Source organism: Orcinus orca, chromosome 14 (genome assembly GCF_937001465.1).
Source record: "Orcinus orca chromosome 14, mOrcOrc1.1, whole genome shotgun sequence".
NCBI classification, from domain to species: domain Eukaryota; kingdom Metazoa; phylum Chordata; class Mammalia; order Artiodactyla; family Delphinidae; genus Orcinus; species Orcinus orca.
In genome coordinates, this window is record NC_064572.1 from 41,218,238 (window position 1) to 41,232,852 (window position 14,615).

The 14,615-nt window shown below is 44.5% G+C and overlaps 1 protein-coding gene across 2 annotated transcripts in view; it reads right to left on the bottom strand.

Moving 5' to 3' along the window:
* The window catches only part of GRID1 (glutamate ionotropic receptor delta type subunit 1), a 666,827-nt gene that overhangs the window by 25,739 nt on the left and 626,473 nt on the right, over positions 1-14,615 (bottom strand). For both annotated transcript variants that reach the window (XM_004273011.3, XM_033433944.2), the window contains exon 14: positions 670-836. In XM_004273011.3, the coding sequence (XP_004273059.1) occupies positions 670-836 (167 nt within the window). The remainder of the gene's footprint in view (positions 1-669; positions 837-14,615) is intronic.

Consider the following 14,615-nt stretch of genomic DNA (forward strand, 5'->3'; position numbering starts at 1 on the left):
GCTAGTATCAATTACCAGGAGCTGATCTGGAAAAGATGGGGAGGTGGGCAGTGAGGGCCAGGTCCCTGTCCTGCCCCAGCGGACAGCATCTGCTCCCTCAGCCCCTGTGCAGGTGAATATGGAGTCAATCTGCTTCTCTGGCCCCAGTTTTTCACGTCTCCACGCTGACTCTTCCCACCCTGCATTTATCTTAAGAAGTTATTATTGGGCCCTTGCCAGATCCAGTTAATCTTTCATTTAATTTTAAATTACTAGGCCCGTCTGGCTAACTCCTACTCTACCTTCAGGCCTCAGATGTCACCTCCTCTGGGAAGTCCTCCCTGGTCTTCTGGGTCTGGTCAGATGCCCTTCTTTGTCCTCCTCCACCCCCAGAATATCCTCTCTGTCTCACTGACTGCCCTGTGCTGACATCGCCTACTCACATCACAGCTCCCACTGAGACTATGCAGCTTCATGGGAAGGTTACACATACTTCCTCTTTTTTATCCCAGGACCTGGCACAGGACTAGGTGGGGACAGGGGTGGAGAGCAGCACGTACTGGTACATAGTCGGCACTGAGGAAAACGTGATGAATAAACAAGTTTGTGTTGGCTCTCATCTCCCGAAGGCTGGTTAAACCCCAACTGGAGCATGGGGGCTGCCAGCGTGTTCTCACTGACCGAGCCTACCTCTGAGAGAAGAGGTCCCTGTAGGGGCTGCCGTGCTGCAGGGCGATCCCATAGCCCTTGCTGCTAACGCTGTTGCCAGTGACAGTCACGGAGCAGTCGTCATCTGTCAGGGCTGCGTACTCCACCACGGCCACATCCCACAGAAAGGCGTAGTTCCCCTTCTTTGCCTGAAACACCAAAATCACCATGAAGTCAGGCAGACCTGGCCTCCCGTATTATTTTCGAGCAGTGAGGCCTCTCAGTGGTGGGATTTGAGGGACCCTTCTAAATGGTCCTCCTGCCCAACGAGCCGGCACAGCACGCTCTCCTATTTTCTGGTCTGCAGGTTCCACCCCTGGTTGATGCCACTCACTGTGGTTAGACATAGAAGGATGTGATGATGCATCCAGGAGGCCCCAGTGCTGCGCATCTCACAGAGAGGTGGGCAAGGTGAGCTGTACGTGGCCTCTGAGCTAGCTTCCTGGTCACAGTGCCATGGACCTGTTTCTCAGAGTAGTAAGCTCACCTTGGAGACTGCAGAAAGTCTGACCTCAGGGAATTGAGATTTTCTGACCGGAGATTTAGGGGGATGCATGATAGTATCCATTTAATATTTCTACTTAGAACTTGACTGAGCCCTGCTTAAGGCGAACATGGGAGACGGCCCTAGGATCAGTGCCCCCGAGTGGCTGCGACTTAATATCTAAGTCATGAACTTGCTATGCCTGGGGAAGAAGCCATTAAGGACAGGGTCCTGACTGTTATGGTGCCAAGCCAGGATTCTGCCACTTCCCTTTCACTGCCCACACAAAAGTGTGCACACACAAACACACATGCACATACTAAGCATACACACATTTATATGCACACACATATATGCATACATGTGCATAAACACACGCACATGCATCTACATGGAGGAGGCTTCTGGTGTCAGTGTTTCTATATCCATGCAATGGTGGCAAATTGTTCCATCCGAATTTGCCTGTGGCCACAGCTGAAGTCCCACTCCATCACACCCACCCATAGCAGACATTCAGTTCTATCCTGAGCCATAATCCTGACTTGGCCTGGAGTTTAGGCACTCACAAGTAATGTGAGCTGCTTGTATTTTTGGAAGAAGATGCAAACTAGACATTGTCACTTGGCCAGCTTAAAATAGAGCATGATGTTCTTAATGCAGCCAAGAGCCTGGTTTTAATTCTCTAGTGAACATACAGACACCTCATGCTTTCTTCTCTCCTACCACAGCTCACACTAGATGCTGGAGGACCCCAGCCTGGGGCAGTGGCAGGGCTGAAACATCACAGGTAACAACAGGCCAAGCTGGCAAGCTACAAGCTTTGTGGCACCGTCAGCAGGGGTGTTATTCCCTTCTCCTGCCTTTATTCAGTTGTCTTTGTGTCCACTGAGAATCTCCGGAGAATGCCATAGCTGCTTAGGTGAAGCTCATCACGATATTGCTTCTTTTGGAACCCTAGGTGCCCGTGGGCCAAGCTGGCTTATTTTCTCATCAGGAGTTTTCCATCCGAAGGTTTTGTGGGTGGAGCATGGCCTCCCCCTGCCAGGAATAGACTGCTCCTAGCCATTCACACAATTTTACCCGACGATCTTGTAAGAAATGACATAGACCATACCACCCATTGATATTCACCTCGGGAACAATCCAAATATTACCTCAGAGCCTCTTTCCTTGCCCAAGTCAATTTCAGGAGTCCCTAAAGGGCTTTGACCCAGGTTGCAAAATTACACTCATCTCTCTCCCTCCACATGGGAGGATAACAGTTTTGAAATTTTCTCCTGCTGGCAAACACGTTTTCTCATGAAAAGATATAAATTTTCCACCTCTTAGTAACCGAGTTTCTCAGCAAAATGTTGACTTATGACCTAATATTTGGCTTCTGTCCGACTCTGGAGCATTTCATACCCGTGCTTGTAATTCAACATGACAATCAGACATTGTTATTTGCACAATTTCAAAAGGGCACGTCATGTTGAAGAAAGAATTAAGATCAAGTTCGTTCCTACGTTTCAAGTGATGTTCCAAGAAGGAGAAAGAAATAAGCTGGCCCGCCTCGAGTGGAAACCGGCTCTGACAAAAGCCTGGCATGGCCACTTAACGGGGCACTTGGATCCGTCAAGCCACAGGCATCTGTGGCTCCAGCTTGGGCTAAGTGACAGGTGAGCACAGATCCATGAAGGAAGCTGCATTTATAGTCCCGCTGCCTAAGCTGAGAAGGCAGAAAACATATGGAAGGCATGCTGGCGATGTCTCAGGTGCAAATCCCTGCTAACCAGGAAGGCAGTCAGGAAAAGAGGAGAAAATAGAAGTTCTCCTTCTTGAGCTGCTGAATGACCCCAGACACTCAGTCTCCCTATTTGTAAACAGGGACTACATTTACTACCATAGTTCTTATGTCTGCTTCAAGAAGCATGTGGCTGGTCCCTAATCTACCTGACGATGCCAGAACAGGGAAGACCTGGAGAGGCTGGCTGATGTGCCACCTCTTACATGTGGGCTAACTCAGAAACTGCAACTGCAATGGAGCTCTAGCCTTATAAAATACTTCCCATCCCCAACAACCCTTCCTCACTTCCTCAGCATCCCACGGCTTCCTGGGTCCTCTTCTCTTAGCCTCATGCTGAGTAAAATGCACCACCAAAACCTTCCCTGGGCTTCCCAAGTTCATCAGTTTCCAGCACAACTTCCTGGACCTTACAGGTGTCTCCCCAATCTTCCTGGTATGTTGCAGCCCCTGTATGAGACAGAAAGCTTCTTAGATAGGACCATATTCTCAGGAACACTTCGGATGCCAGTATCAGAAGCCCAAACATGCCATCCACCATGGCTATACCCCCTCTATATAGACCCTCTTCTTGATCCAGGCAGAATGAATGCCCCATAACCTCCCCACAGTTGTAACTCTTCCTTATGGGATCAGAACCAATTTTCCATGCAGCCCCTAATAATTATGTGTCCACCTTCTTATTCTGTGCTGCTTATCCAAAAGTTCTGGCTTCTCCATATGTGGGGGATGCCAGATACATCAAAAATCTGCCTCCAAGAGATCCAAGAATTTCCTCTCTTTCTCTCCCCTCCTGTCATAGGCTCATCCTCTGCCTTTCTTGAGTCTGAGCATCTCTCCCATTCTGCTCTTGGTTCAGCTCCTTCCTCTGTAGCTCAGCCTCTTGCCTCATCTCTACTTCCATTGAGAAGGCATCTCTACGCCTCTCCCTCTACCCTCCACCCCCTCAACTCTATGCCAGAGATCTCGCACACTTTGGGACATCTGTCATTTCCTATTTATATTAACTACTTCTTTTTGCTGAGGATTGTTTTCCAGTCTCTTGGGAAGACAGACTGTTGGCAGGAATCTAGCCTCTTCTCAACTGTGTGCCACTGGCTGCTCCTCACAGAGAAAGAAGGGTGAACCAGACACCTTCCTGCAGGAAACTGGGAATGCTTTGGCTAAACGGCACAACAGAGCTCTAGAGTGGCTACTTTGCCAGTGTTCATACCAACTCATCCTTTCTTATGTCTCCCAGTCCTGTCCTTTCCCTACTTCGCAGGGGGCTGAGGGGAGTTAAGGAGGATGTTATGTGAGATCAGAAGCAATAGGCAGTGAGCTGTTTACAAATAGATTATTGACGTTTATTTCATAAAGTCTAAAAGATGAAAGCAGTACCATAGATTTGTGTTCTGCGTTAAAACAAAACAAGAACAAATACTGGACTTCACCTCTTTAATGAGTTATATTACCTTGATCTGGCTGGCCCATTTATAATATTAAATGTATTCCTAACTTCTAGTCATTGACTTATTATGCATCAATGCCTTGGAACGCGGCTGTTGGAATGTTAGGCTGGAGACAAGGCTGGTACATTAGCCAAGCCTTCCCCAAGCCTTTGGCTCTATGCAGAAGGCTCTATGCAGAAGGTGGGCACAGTGACCCAGGGAGCCCTTCAGAGCTGGCTCTGGAGTCCTGGGACACCAGATACTTCCAGGAGCTATGAAGGCATTTTTAGCTCATCTAAGACAGTGGAGGTTTGACAGTTAACATAGTCTAGGAATATAATTTCCTACTTCCACAGTTTGTTTGTTTTTAATTGGTCATATCCAGTGTTAGTGAGGTTGTGACGAAGTGGGTGTGATCCTTCGTGGCCACAGGCATCACAGAACAACACAACATTTCGGAAAGTAACGTGGCATCCATAACATGAACGTCTAAAACTGCTCCTATCCTTTGCCCTAGCAAATTAAGAATTTAACCTAAGAAGTAAACCAAACGTATCTATGTATCTTAATGACATGACAGGCATTTTGAATCTAATGTTGACTATAAAGTAAGCATGGGACAGTTTAAATATTTAATTTAGGGAAATAATTTAATAAATTATAGTTCACTAATACGATATAGTTTTATGCAACTGATAGTAAAGACTATGCAGAAACATAGAAATGTATATATACATATTATATATATATACACACATAGAAATATATACATATTATATATGTAAATTAGTAGAAAACAATGGGATGGATACACTATTATTACTGTTCTGTATATATGTGAAATGTAATACGCCAAAAGATGAACGGGAATATTACATAATGGAGTGGGATTAGTGAGGATTCTTAGGACAAGTTGATTAAAATATTTTCTTTCATCTTGTTACACAATCTATGCTATCACACACTACATAGGTACCAGATCCGATCTCTGTACCAGATTCAATCTCCGTTGCCTTGTGTGCTCTTGGCTCCTAAAGGCGCTTTTGCCCATCAACAGAGCACAAAGGTCTGTCAGAGCTCTCCGGTTTCCCAGGGCACTGGCTCCCTGACACTATTCAAACACCTGGGAAAGTCTCCCTTACATCCCTGGCCTGCATCTAACCATGTGGCTTCATTTCACTCTCTCCTTTTCCTTAAAAAAAAAAAAAAAAGAAAGAAAAGGCATTTGGTTCACACATAAAAGAAGAGATGTGAGGACCTTGGGGAAAGGAGGAAAGAACAGCTTTGACATCACATAAAATGTCATAGAAAATGTCCAGTTGGCATCTCAGGATGCCAGGACAGCAGCAGGTAGACAGACCACTCCTAGTTTGTCTCCCAGGAAGCATCTTAGCAAACAGAATCCAAGCCCATCCCTGAAGTCCACTTCTTCCCAAGTCCACCCACATGCTGGTGCACTGCTACAAATGGAAAGGGATTGAGACCACGGGGCTGTCTGACCCCAGTGCTTAGAGCAGCCTCCCTAACATTTGGGGGAACATGATTAGCCTACTTTGCTAGAGGAAGGCTGGGCACCATAAACAGAGTCACAAGTGAGCTGGGATATTGGATGGCTCATCGCCGTTGCTCCACACTGGTAATAAAATGAGATTGCATTGCCCTTCATTGCACCACTAACATGGCCCTTCCCAGAACTCACTTGGAGCACAAACTTTTCAAGACAACAGCCTTGGAGGCAAGAACTTCATAATGCTGTTCTACTCCATCCTAACTGATTTTGGAAAGGGACAAGCAACCACTCTATCCCCCCAAACAAGAATGCAGGTACTACAAACATCAAACACAAATACTATCAGAAAAGAAGTGCTAAAGGAAATCAGGTGTCTGCATTGCCAGGTACAGGGTAGGTGTGAAGTACCTGCTGGATACTGGGTTGTCAGATACATGATTCCTTTTCTATCCATGGTATAATTCTGAGGGGCTGAACATTAATCCCATTTTACAGATGAAGAAACTGAGACTCAGAAAAATAAAGTGACTTGTCCCAAATTAACCCAGATGGTGAGTAGTGGAGCCAGGTCAACCTGGAGAAAGACAGTCATTGCCATTCCCACGGGTTCTATCACCAAGAGCATTCCCCTGGGAAGTGCTCAGAGGGTAAGGGCACCATAGCAGTTTCCCCAGCCCTCCCTTCATGAGTCCAAGCATGGCAGAGGGGAGAGCACAGGTTTCTTTGGCTCCAGTGACTGTCATCCTCCAGCTTTACAGAGGTGGTTCGTGGAACACCTGAAATGCGGGGAGAGGGAAGACACAGGGGCCTGCGCTGTCTGTGGATGGGGATGTTAGGGTATCAGGGACACCTTGGAAACCTGATGCAGCCTCATGGGCATTAACCATCCAGTGACACGCTCCTTGTCTCTCCTTGCATCCACCCTTCACCCCAACAAAGCAGAGCTCAGCATCCCAAATCTTAGCTCCTACGCTCATGTTCACAAAATCGCCACACATCACCACAGGCATCCTGAATCCTGGCTACAGTGATACATTATTATGCGCTACGCCAAATCAAAAGATGCAACGGTAAGACCCAGACTATCTATGGAGAAAAGAACAATTCTACAGTCTGCTGGCAGGAGTGTGTGCTGGAACGATATTTCTGGAATGGTAATTTGGTGGGGAGAATCAAATGCTTTTAAAATGTGCGTATGTAGCAGTTCTACCCTTAGGAATTCATTCTAAGGAATTATTCCCTTTCAGAGAAGATGTTTGTATAAAGATTCTCAGGGCAATATTGTTTAAACTAGCAAGAATTGGAAACCATCTAAATGCTTGACAATTGAGAATCACCTAGGTAAATGATGTATTAGATGATGGAATATTATGTTACCGCTACTATGGTGTTTTAAAAGAGCATTCCCTGCTAAGGGAAACAACTGTCCGTGATGAAGAAGAGCCAGCCTGGGTTCTGGACTCCAACCGTACAGATACGAATCCCAACTCCACTGCTTGCTGGCTGTGTAAGTGCCGACAAGATGCTTAACATCTCTGAACCTCAGTTCCCCTGGATGTAAAATGGTCCATACTTCAGAGAGTTCTGATGACGATTAAATCCCTCAGTAAATGTAACATGCTTAGGGTTTTGCCTGGCATGTGGTGAGCACTAAATAAATGACAACCAGTATTATATTGTTTAGTGAAAAAGAACCTGTTACAAGAGAGTATTTACATTGTGATATCTTTTTAAAATTATTATGCAAGAACTTTATGAAGAATCAAAACCAAGTACCAAATACTGTCTTTGGGTGATGCCATCATGGGTGACTCCTGCTGGTTTCTTTCAGTCTCCTGTGTCCCCATGTTTTCTGCAACTCAGCAAGCATTTCTTCTGTGACTGCAGCTGCCCAAGAGGGTAGTTTCAGTGATTCAGCCTCCTTCACAGAGCACAGGGTAGTGAAAAGAGCAGGATTCTGAATGAAGACAGACACACTGCCACATTCCAGCTCTCTGGTGAACCTATAGACTTGGGGCTTGAAATGAACCTATATAGACTTGGGGCTTGAGGATGAAATTACAGGACACAATGCACTGTGCCTGGCACACAGTGAGGACCCAACACAAGTTCCTTCTTCTCTGTCTGGTATTCCCCAGCTCAACTCAGAAGATCAATACCTCAGCTGTCATTGAAACAACTTTCCTCCCACCCACTCCCCTCTTGCCAACCATTCCTCCACCTTGACCAAGTCAGCAATATGCTGTGTGTGTGGGGTGTGTGTGTGTGAGTGTGTGTACGCGTGTGCCCATAAGGATGTGTGTGCATGAATGTATGCATGTGTGGAAGTGTGTGTGTGTGCACGTGTGAGTGTGAGTGTGCCACCACATCCCCCAGGGAAGCAGAAGAGAGGTGAACTGAGGTACGAAGCACCTGGAGACCACATGAGGTTCAGGAAAAGGAGAACTTCGGCTGGAAAGAAGGAGCCTATATCTCTTCGGTCCCTCAGAGCAGTAGAAAGAGACCTCCAAAATGATGTGAAAATGTAAGGCAGACAATCAACAGGACCCTCGGAAGTGTTCACATGGCCTCCTCAGGAGGCTGTAAGGAAACCTGCCAAGCGAGGAGCGAAAGAGAATGACCCTTCACCTGGATCAGCCCCTGGACCAGCACAAGCAAGCAAAGCCAGGGGGGCTCAGTGGGAGGGGGGACGGCAGCTGGGCTCTCCCACGGTTAGTGCAACAGCTGCTTTCCTGAAGCGTCCACAGGGTACAAAACATCTGGTAGGGGGATGTCGTGTGTGTGTGTGTGTGTGTGTGTGTGTGTGTGTGTGTGTGTGGTCACGAGCACAGGGCTGAGCCCTAAAGTTTTGTCATGGTCGTTGGTCCCAGGGAGGTCGCCCATGACCTGGGCAAGAGGACAGAGATGATAGAGACACCCCAAGGCTACAGCAGCAGAGAACAGTTCCTGACGGCCAGGCAGTAGGTCTGCAAAACTATTTCTGCAAATGATTACCTGCCCTATATCCTGGTACTCCTGTGTCCCAGAGGAACAGAGTCAACAGTGAGAAGCAGAGCAAGTGGTATAGAGTGGCAATTAGTTTTCAGGCCACCAATGCCATTACCTTCTCTTTGATTCCTTAATTTCCTTTACAGAATGTTCAACTTCATTTCATAGAAAGTATGGCATGGTATGTGGGTGAGAGCAAGGGCCTGGAGACGGGGAGACCAGGTCTTCCCCTAGTGTCCTTAGCCGGCCACCTGAACCCTCTGAGCCTGAGTAACCTCTTCTGGAAGACAGGAGTAGCGAGCCCCGCCCACCGCTTAGGCTTATCACAGGAAGAGACAACACAGAAAGTGTCTGATGCATTGAAGGAACTCAAACAATAAGATACTATCCTTATGATCATGATAATCATCACCGGCATCATCCTTATAGCTTTAAGTTCAGATCCTAATTGAAATGCAGTTGCCTTGGGGTAAATAACACTTGAAATTGTCCTCAGTCATCCAGCCTGGTAATTTAGAAAGTCTGTTAGACGGGGTCACAGTCTTGGCCCAGTTACTGACTCACTACTGATTAGTAAAAATGGAAGATGAGCGCAGACAGTTCTTAAGATCTTCTCCAGCTTTAACATCCTCCAAGTTTATAATATAGACCAGTTGTTCTCAAAGAATGTTCCCTAAACCAGCAGCCTCAGCATCACTGGAGAAATATAAATTCTCAGGCTCTATTCCAGACCCAGTGAAAAGAAGACCCTGGGAGTGGAGCCCAGCAACCTGTCTTAATAATCTCTCCAGGTGCCCCTGATGTGTGCTAAAGTTGGGATTCAATGATAGAGACCTCTCTGTCCATGAATTTCTGATCTCCTCTTCAGAGTAGGTTTAGGAAGGAAAAGAGTATTACGGCTCTAGGATCTTGAGTTGGGGCAGCAAATGGAGGAGGGAATAGCATAGGGTTGAGACCAGGGCTATTGAAAACAACCATTAAAGGAAAGTCACACTTTACATCTTCTTCCTGAATGTCACTCTACTTGGTGCTTTCCCATCCATTCTCCTATTACAAAGTTCAGGCTGAACTTCCACAGTACAAACTGTGTCCATTTTCCAAGGAAATGGAGACGCAAAAAGGACTTTGCCCAAGACACCAGAAGCAGTTATTCCATCAGAGCTTGAATGTCTCCCCAGGTCTCCTTGACTGCAAATGGCCTTTCCTTCTCCCACATCAAAAGTTCAACATCAGTAGCCCCGAAGAGCCACACAGAGCTCCCTGAGCAGCTGGCTGTTGTCACACTGACAGATGCTGGACAAGCTTTGCTAATGATGTCTGCCTCCAGCACCTGACCTTATGGGGGCTTCATAGCTGCTTTCCCTTTTAGAGCCTCTGGCACTCTGGGGAGAAAGAATCTTATTTAGTGAACCAAGTATTGTCTCAGTGGGAGAAGCTTTCTCACATCTCCAAGGGAGAAGAAGCTGGTTTGGTACAATGGAAGAAAGAAAAGCCCTAATTTGGAAGAATCAATGGCTCCTTCCTCAAAAGTCTGAAACTGTATACCGTCAGCAAAGCTAGGGGCCACAAACAACCTTCTCAGCAGGGCAAAGGGACACACTGATTTTCAATGATTTGTCAAAACTTTAAATTGTCCAAAGACCATGATAAACAACAATCTAATCTGAGTTATTCCATGGGAAAGATTAAGAATGATCTAAAAAAAGGGTAATTTGGTTTGCTTATATACAAGATAGATTAGGAAGAGACAAGAATACGGAATGAGAAATACCCATGTAGGAAAGGGAAACAACCTAAGAATACATGAACCCAGGAAGCACAGAGGACAGGCATCCACGTGGTCAAACATTCCATGAAGAAGCACAGGGATAGGGCTTCGCAGATACTCCCAGCACGCGTGCACAAGCGCGTGCACACACACACACGCCTGCGCGCACACGGAAGGATGTGAGCCCCTTGGCCATGCATGTCCTTTCCACCGCCCTAGCATGATGTCTGGCATACAGTTGGTGCTGAATAAATATGTATAAAGTGACGAATGCAGAACTGAAGGGCTGAATACTAGAATCTGAGAAGCCTGAGGACTTGAATCAAAGCACGCTGGGCTGGCTATGTCCTGTCTGCCCCTCCAAGTCTGCCTTCCACTCTTTTCCATCCTGTGCTCTCCTCCAGAGCCTGATTTCATGGATAGTATCAATGGTTACCTTTGGTCTCTGGCTAAGAGTCACTTCCTAAGATTCAGGAATAAATCAAATACTGATACTATTAAAACAACAATCATACCAATAAGCACTATTCATTCAAGCATATGTTCTCAAACTTGAGAGGGAATGAGAACCCCCTGGAGGGCATGTTCAAATACAGATGATTAACCTCTCCCCAACTTCCCTCCTCCAGCTTCTGATTCATTAGGTCTACAGTAGGGCCCACAAGTTTCATTTCTAACATGTTCCTGGATGATGCTGATGCTACTGGTCCAAAGACCACCCCTGGGGAACTACTGCATTAAAATACACTCTACAAGGCATTGCACTCATCCATTCACATCACCTCTACTCTTTACAATAAATCTGAGAAGACCTGGTATTATTATTCCTATTTTTCAGATGAGATAACTTTTTTTAGGAGTAAGTTTTTTTTTTAAAATACATCTTCTTCGGAGTACAATTGCTTCACAATGCTGTGTTAGTTTCTGTTGTACAATAAAGTGAATCAGCCTTGCCCAAGATCTCACCTCTGGCACAAGATGGGTACAAGAATCAAACCCAATTCTCTTTTTTTTAACTTTTTATTTTATATTGGAGTATAGTTGATTAACAATGTTGTGTTAGTTTCAGGTGTACAGCAAAGTGATTCAGTTATACATGTACATGTATCTATTTTTTTTTCAAATTCTTTTCCCGTTTAGGTTGTTACATAATATTGAGCAGAGTTCTCTGTGCTATATAGTAGGTCCTTCTTGGTTATCTATTTTAAATATAGCATGTCAATCCCCAACTCCCTAACTATCCCTTCCCCCTGCCCCTGCTCCCACCTCCCTGGTAACCATAAGTTCATTCTCTAAGTCTGTGAGTCTGTTTCTCAAACTCAATTCTTGTTAAGTCAAATCCCACACTTTAGTCACTACACTATGTGGCCTTAACGGAGCACTTGACTCCATTAAGACAAAGTTCAAGTGAGACTCACGAAACTACACCCTGAGGCCAGTGTAGCTTTGCCATCTGCAGCCACATCCTCTCAGTGTTTCTTTAGCCATAAAGGGTTGTGGGAAACTGGCAACCTGGACTATGCAGGAAAGAGAAAGAAGCAGTAAAGTTGCATGGGATCACGATTCATATTAAAGACTATCCCTTAATGTGTTCAGAGACCATCCCTGCGGGGCTTATGTTGAAGAGCCTCATTTTCTAATCCCATTTGTAGCTAAGGATCCCTTTATGGCCTTTGCTAAAATGTCAGCCTTGAGAGAGAGAGAAAGAGCTCTCACAATAGCCTTTCACTCTTTGAGGAGCCACAAAAGAGGTCATGTCCTGATCCAGATGGACTCCCATTCCCTCACAGAACAAGTTCTGAGCTCTACCTGTCAGGCTGTACAGCTCTGTAAAGTCAAAGAAGCTGCAAGATGTGCCACTAGGGGGCCTGCAGGGTCACGGCCCTGATAGAAGCCCACCTCATGGTCCAGGGATGCTGGATACTCACTAGAAAGCGGAGTGATGCCTGCTCATCACTTCCTGACATAACCAACTGAGGTCTGAGATCCCAGCTGCACGGATACGTCCAAAACCTTTCAACGTGAAGATTCTTAAAATATTAGAAATACCAAATTTCACTGCTGAGCAGTTTCTATACCAGTCTCCTCACCATTCCTGCTTCCTTTATCTGACCCTTAGGAGGCATGCTTTTCTGAGCTCTTACTGTTCTAATTACTCTTCTTGATTTGAGTTAATCCACCTCTCATTTCTCTCTCTCTCTGCTTCTCTGCCTTTGTCCAACTGTTGGTGTGTGTGTGTTTTACACACACACACGGTAAAAATTTTAAATGTAGGGTTCAAAGCCAATCTTAATACCTCTATGTTGGAGAGTAAAGGGACTATTTATTAGAGGTTCCCATTCCAGTGGAAACAACTACTTATACCCAAATAGGTTTTTTTGTTGTTGTTTTTAAAATTGAGGTATAGTTGATTTGCAATATCATGTTAGTTTGGGGTGTACAGCACAGTGACTTGGTTTTTTTGTTTGGTTTTTGAAGATTATGTTCCATTATAGGTTACTACAAGTTATTGGGTATAATTCCCTGTGCTATACAGCAAATCCTTGCTGCTTATGTATTTTATGTATAGTAGTTTGTATCTGTTAATCCCATACTCTTAATTTGTCCCTCCCTGACTCCCTCTCCCCTTTAGCAACCATATGTTTGTTTCTGTCTGTGACTCTGTTTCTGTTTTGTATATACATTCATTTGTATTGTTTTTTACGTACCACATATAAGTGATATCATACAGTACTTGTCTCTCTCTGACTTATTTCACTAAGTGTAATATTCTCTAGGTCCCTCCATGTTGCTACAAGTGGCAATATTTCATTCTTCTTTATAGCTGAGTAATATTCCATTGTGTGTGTGTATATATATATATATATATATATCTCACATCGTCTTAAACAGTCATCTGTTGATGGGCACTCAGGTTGATTCCATGTCTTGACCAGTGTAAATACTGCTGCTATGAACACTGGGGTGCATGCATCTTTTCAGCTTAGAGTTTTTGCTTTTTCTGGGTATATACTCAGGGGTGAAATTTCTGGATCACATGGTAGTGCCAATTTTAGTTTTTAAGAAACATGCATACTGTTTTCCATAGTGACTGCACCAATTTACATTCCCACCAACAGTGTTCAAGGGTTCCTTTTTCTCTTCATCCTCTTCAATATTTCTCACTTGCAGACTTTTTGATGATGGCCATTTTGACAGCTGTGAGGTGATATCTCATTGTTTTGATTAGCATTTCTCTAATAATCAGCGATGTTAAGCATCTTTTCATGTGCCTATTGGCCATCTGCATGTCTTCTTTGGAAAAATGTCTATTTAGATCTGCCCATTTTTTGATTGGGTTGTTTGTTTTTTAAATATTGAGTTGTATGAGCTGTTTGTATATTTTGGATCTTAATCCCTTGTCAGTCACAAATATTTTCTTATTGATGATGACAATGATGATGGTGATAGTAATAATAATAAACACATGGATGGTAGAAAGAGTGCGATAATCTTCAGGCAAATCGTTTAACCACTCCGAGTTTTACATTCCTTATTTTCAAAATGGAAATATTACAAAATGCCCTCAATGGTAAAGATAAAGTGTATGAACACAATAGCACGCATAATAATTTCTTAATAAATGTTATTTTCCTTCCCCTCTTTCTCCCTGCTTGTTGTTCCTGGACAAACAACATTATACCAACAAAATGGAAATAAAAATAAACTAAACAAAAACTGCCAACGATCTGACTGACACAAAAAATCAAAATTGTTCTCACCAGCTACTGCTTCTTGATTTTAATGTAATCAAAGAACAAAACAATTCAGTTCAAAATACAAAAACTTAAGTCATAAAACCTAAAGCCATAATACTCAGTGGAACAAATAGAATAGAATCAGCCCACAATTATAGACAGCACTAAGGTGAAGTGTATCAGACTTGGGTAAAAAGCAAATTATGGGGCAGAGGAAATCTGAAGAAT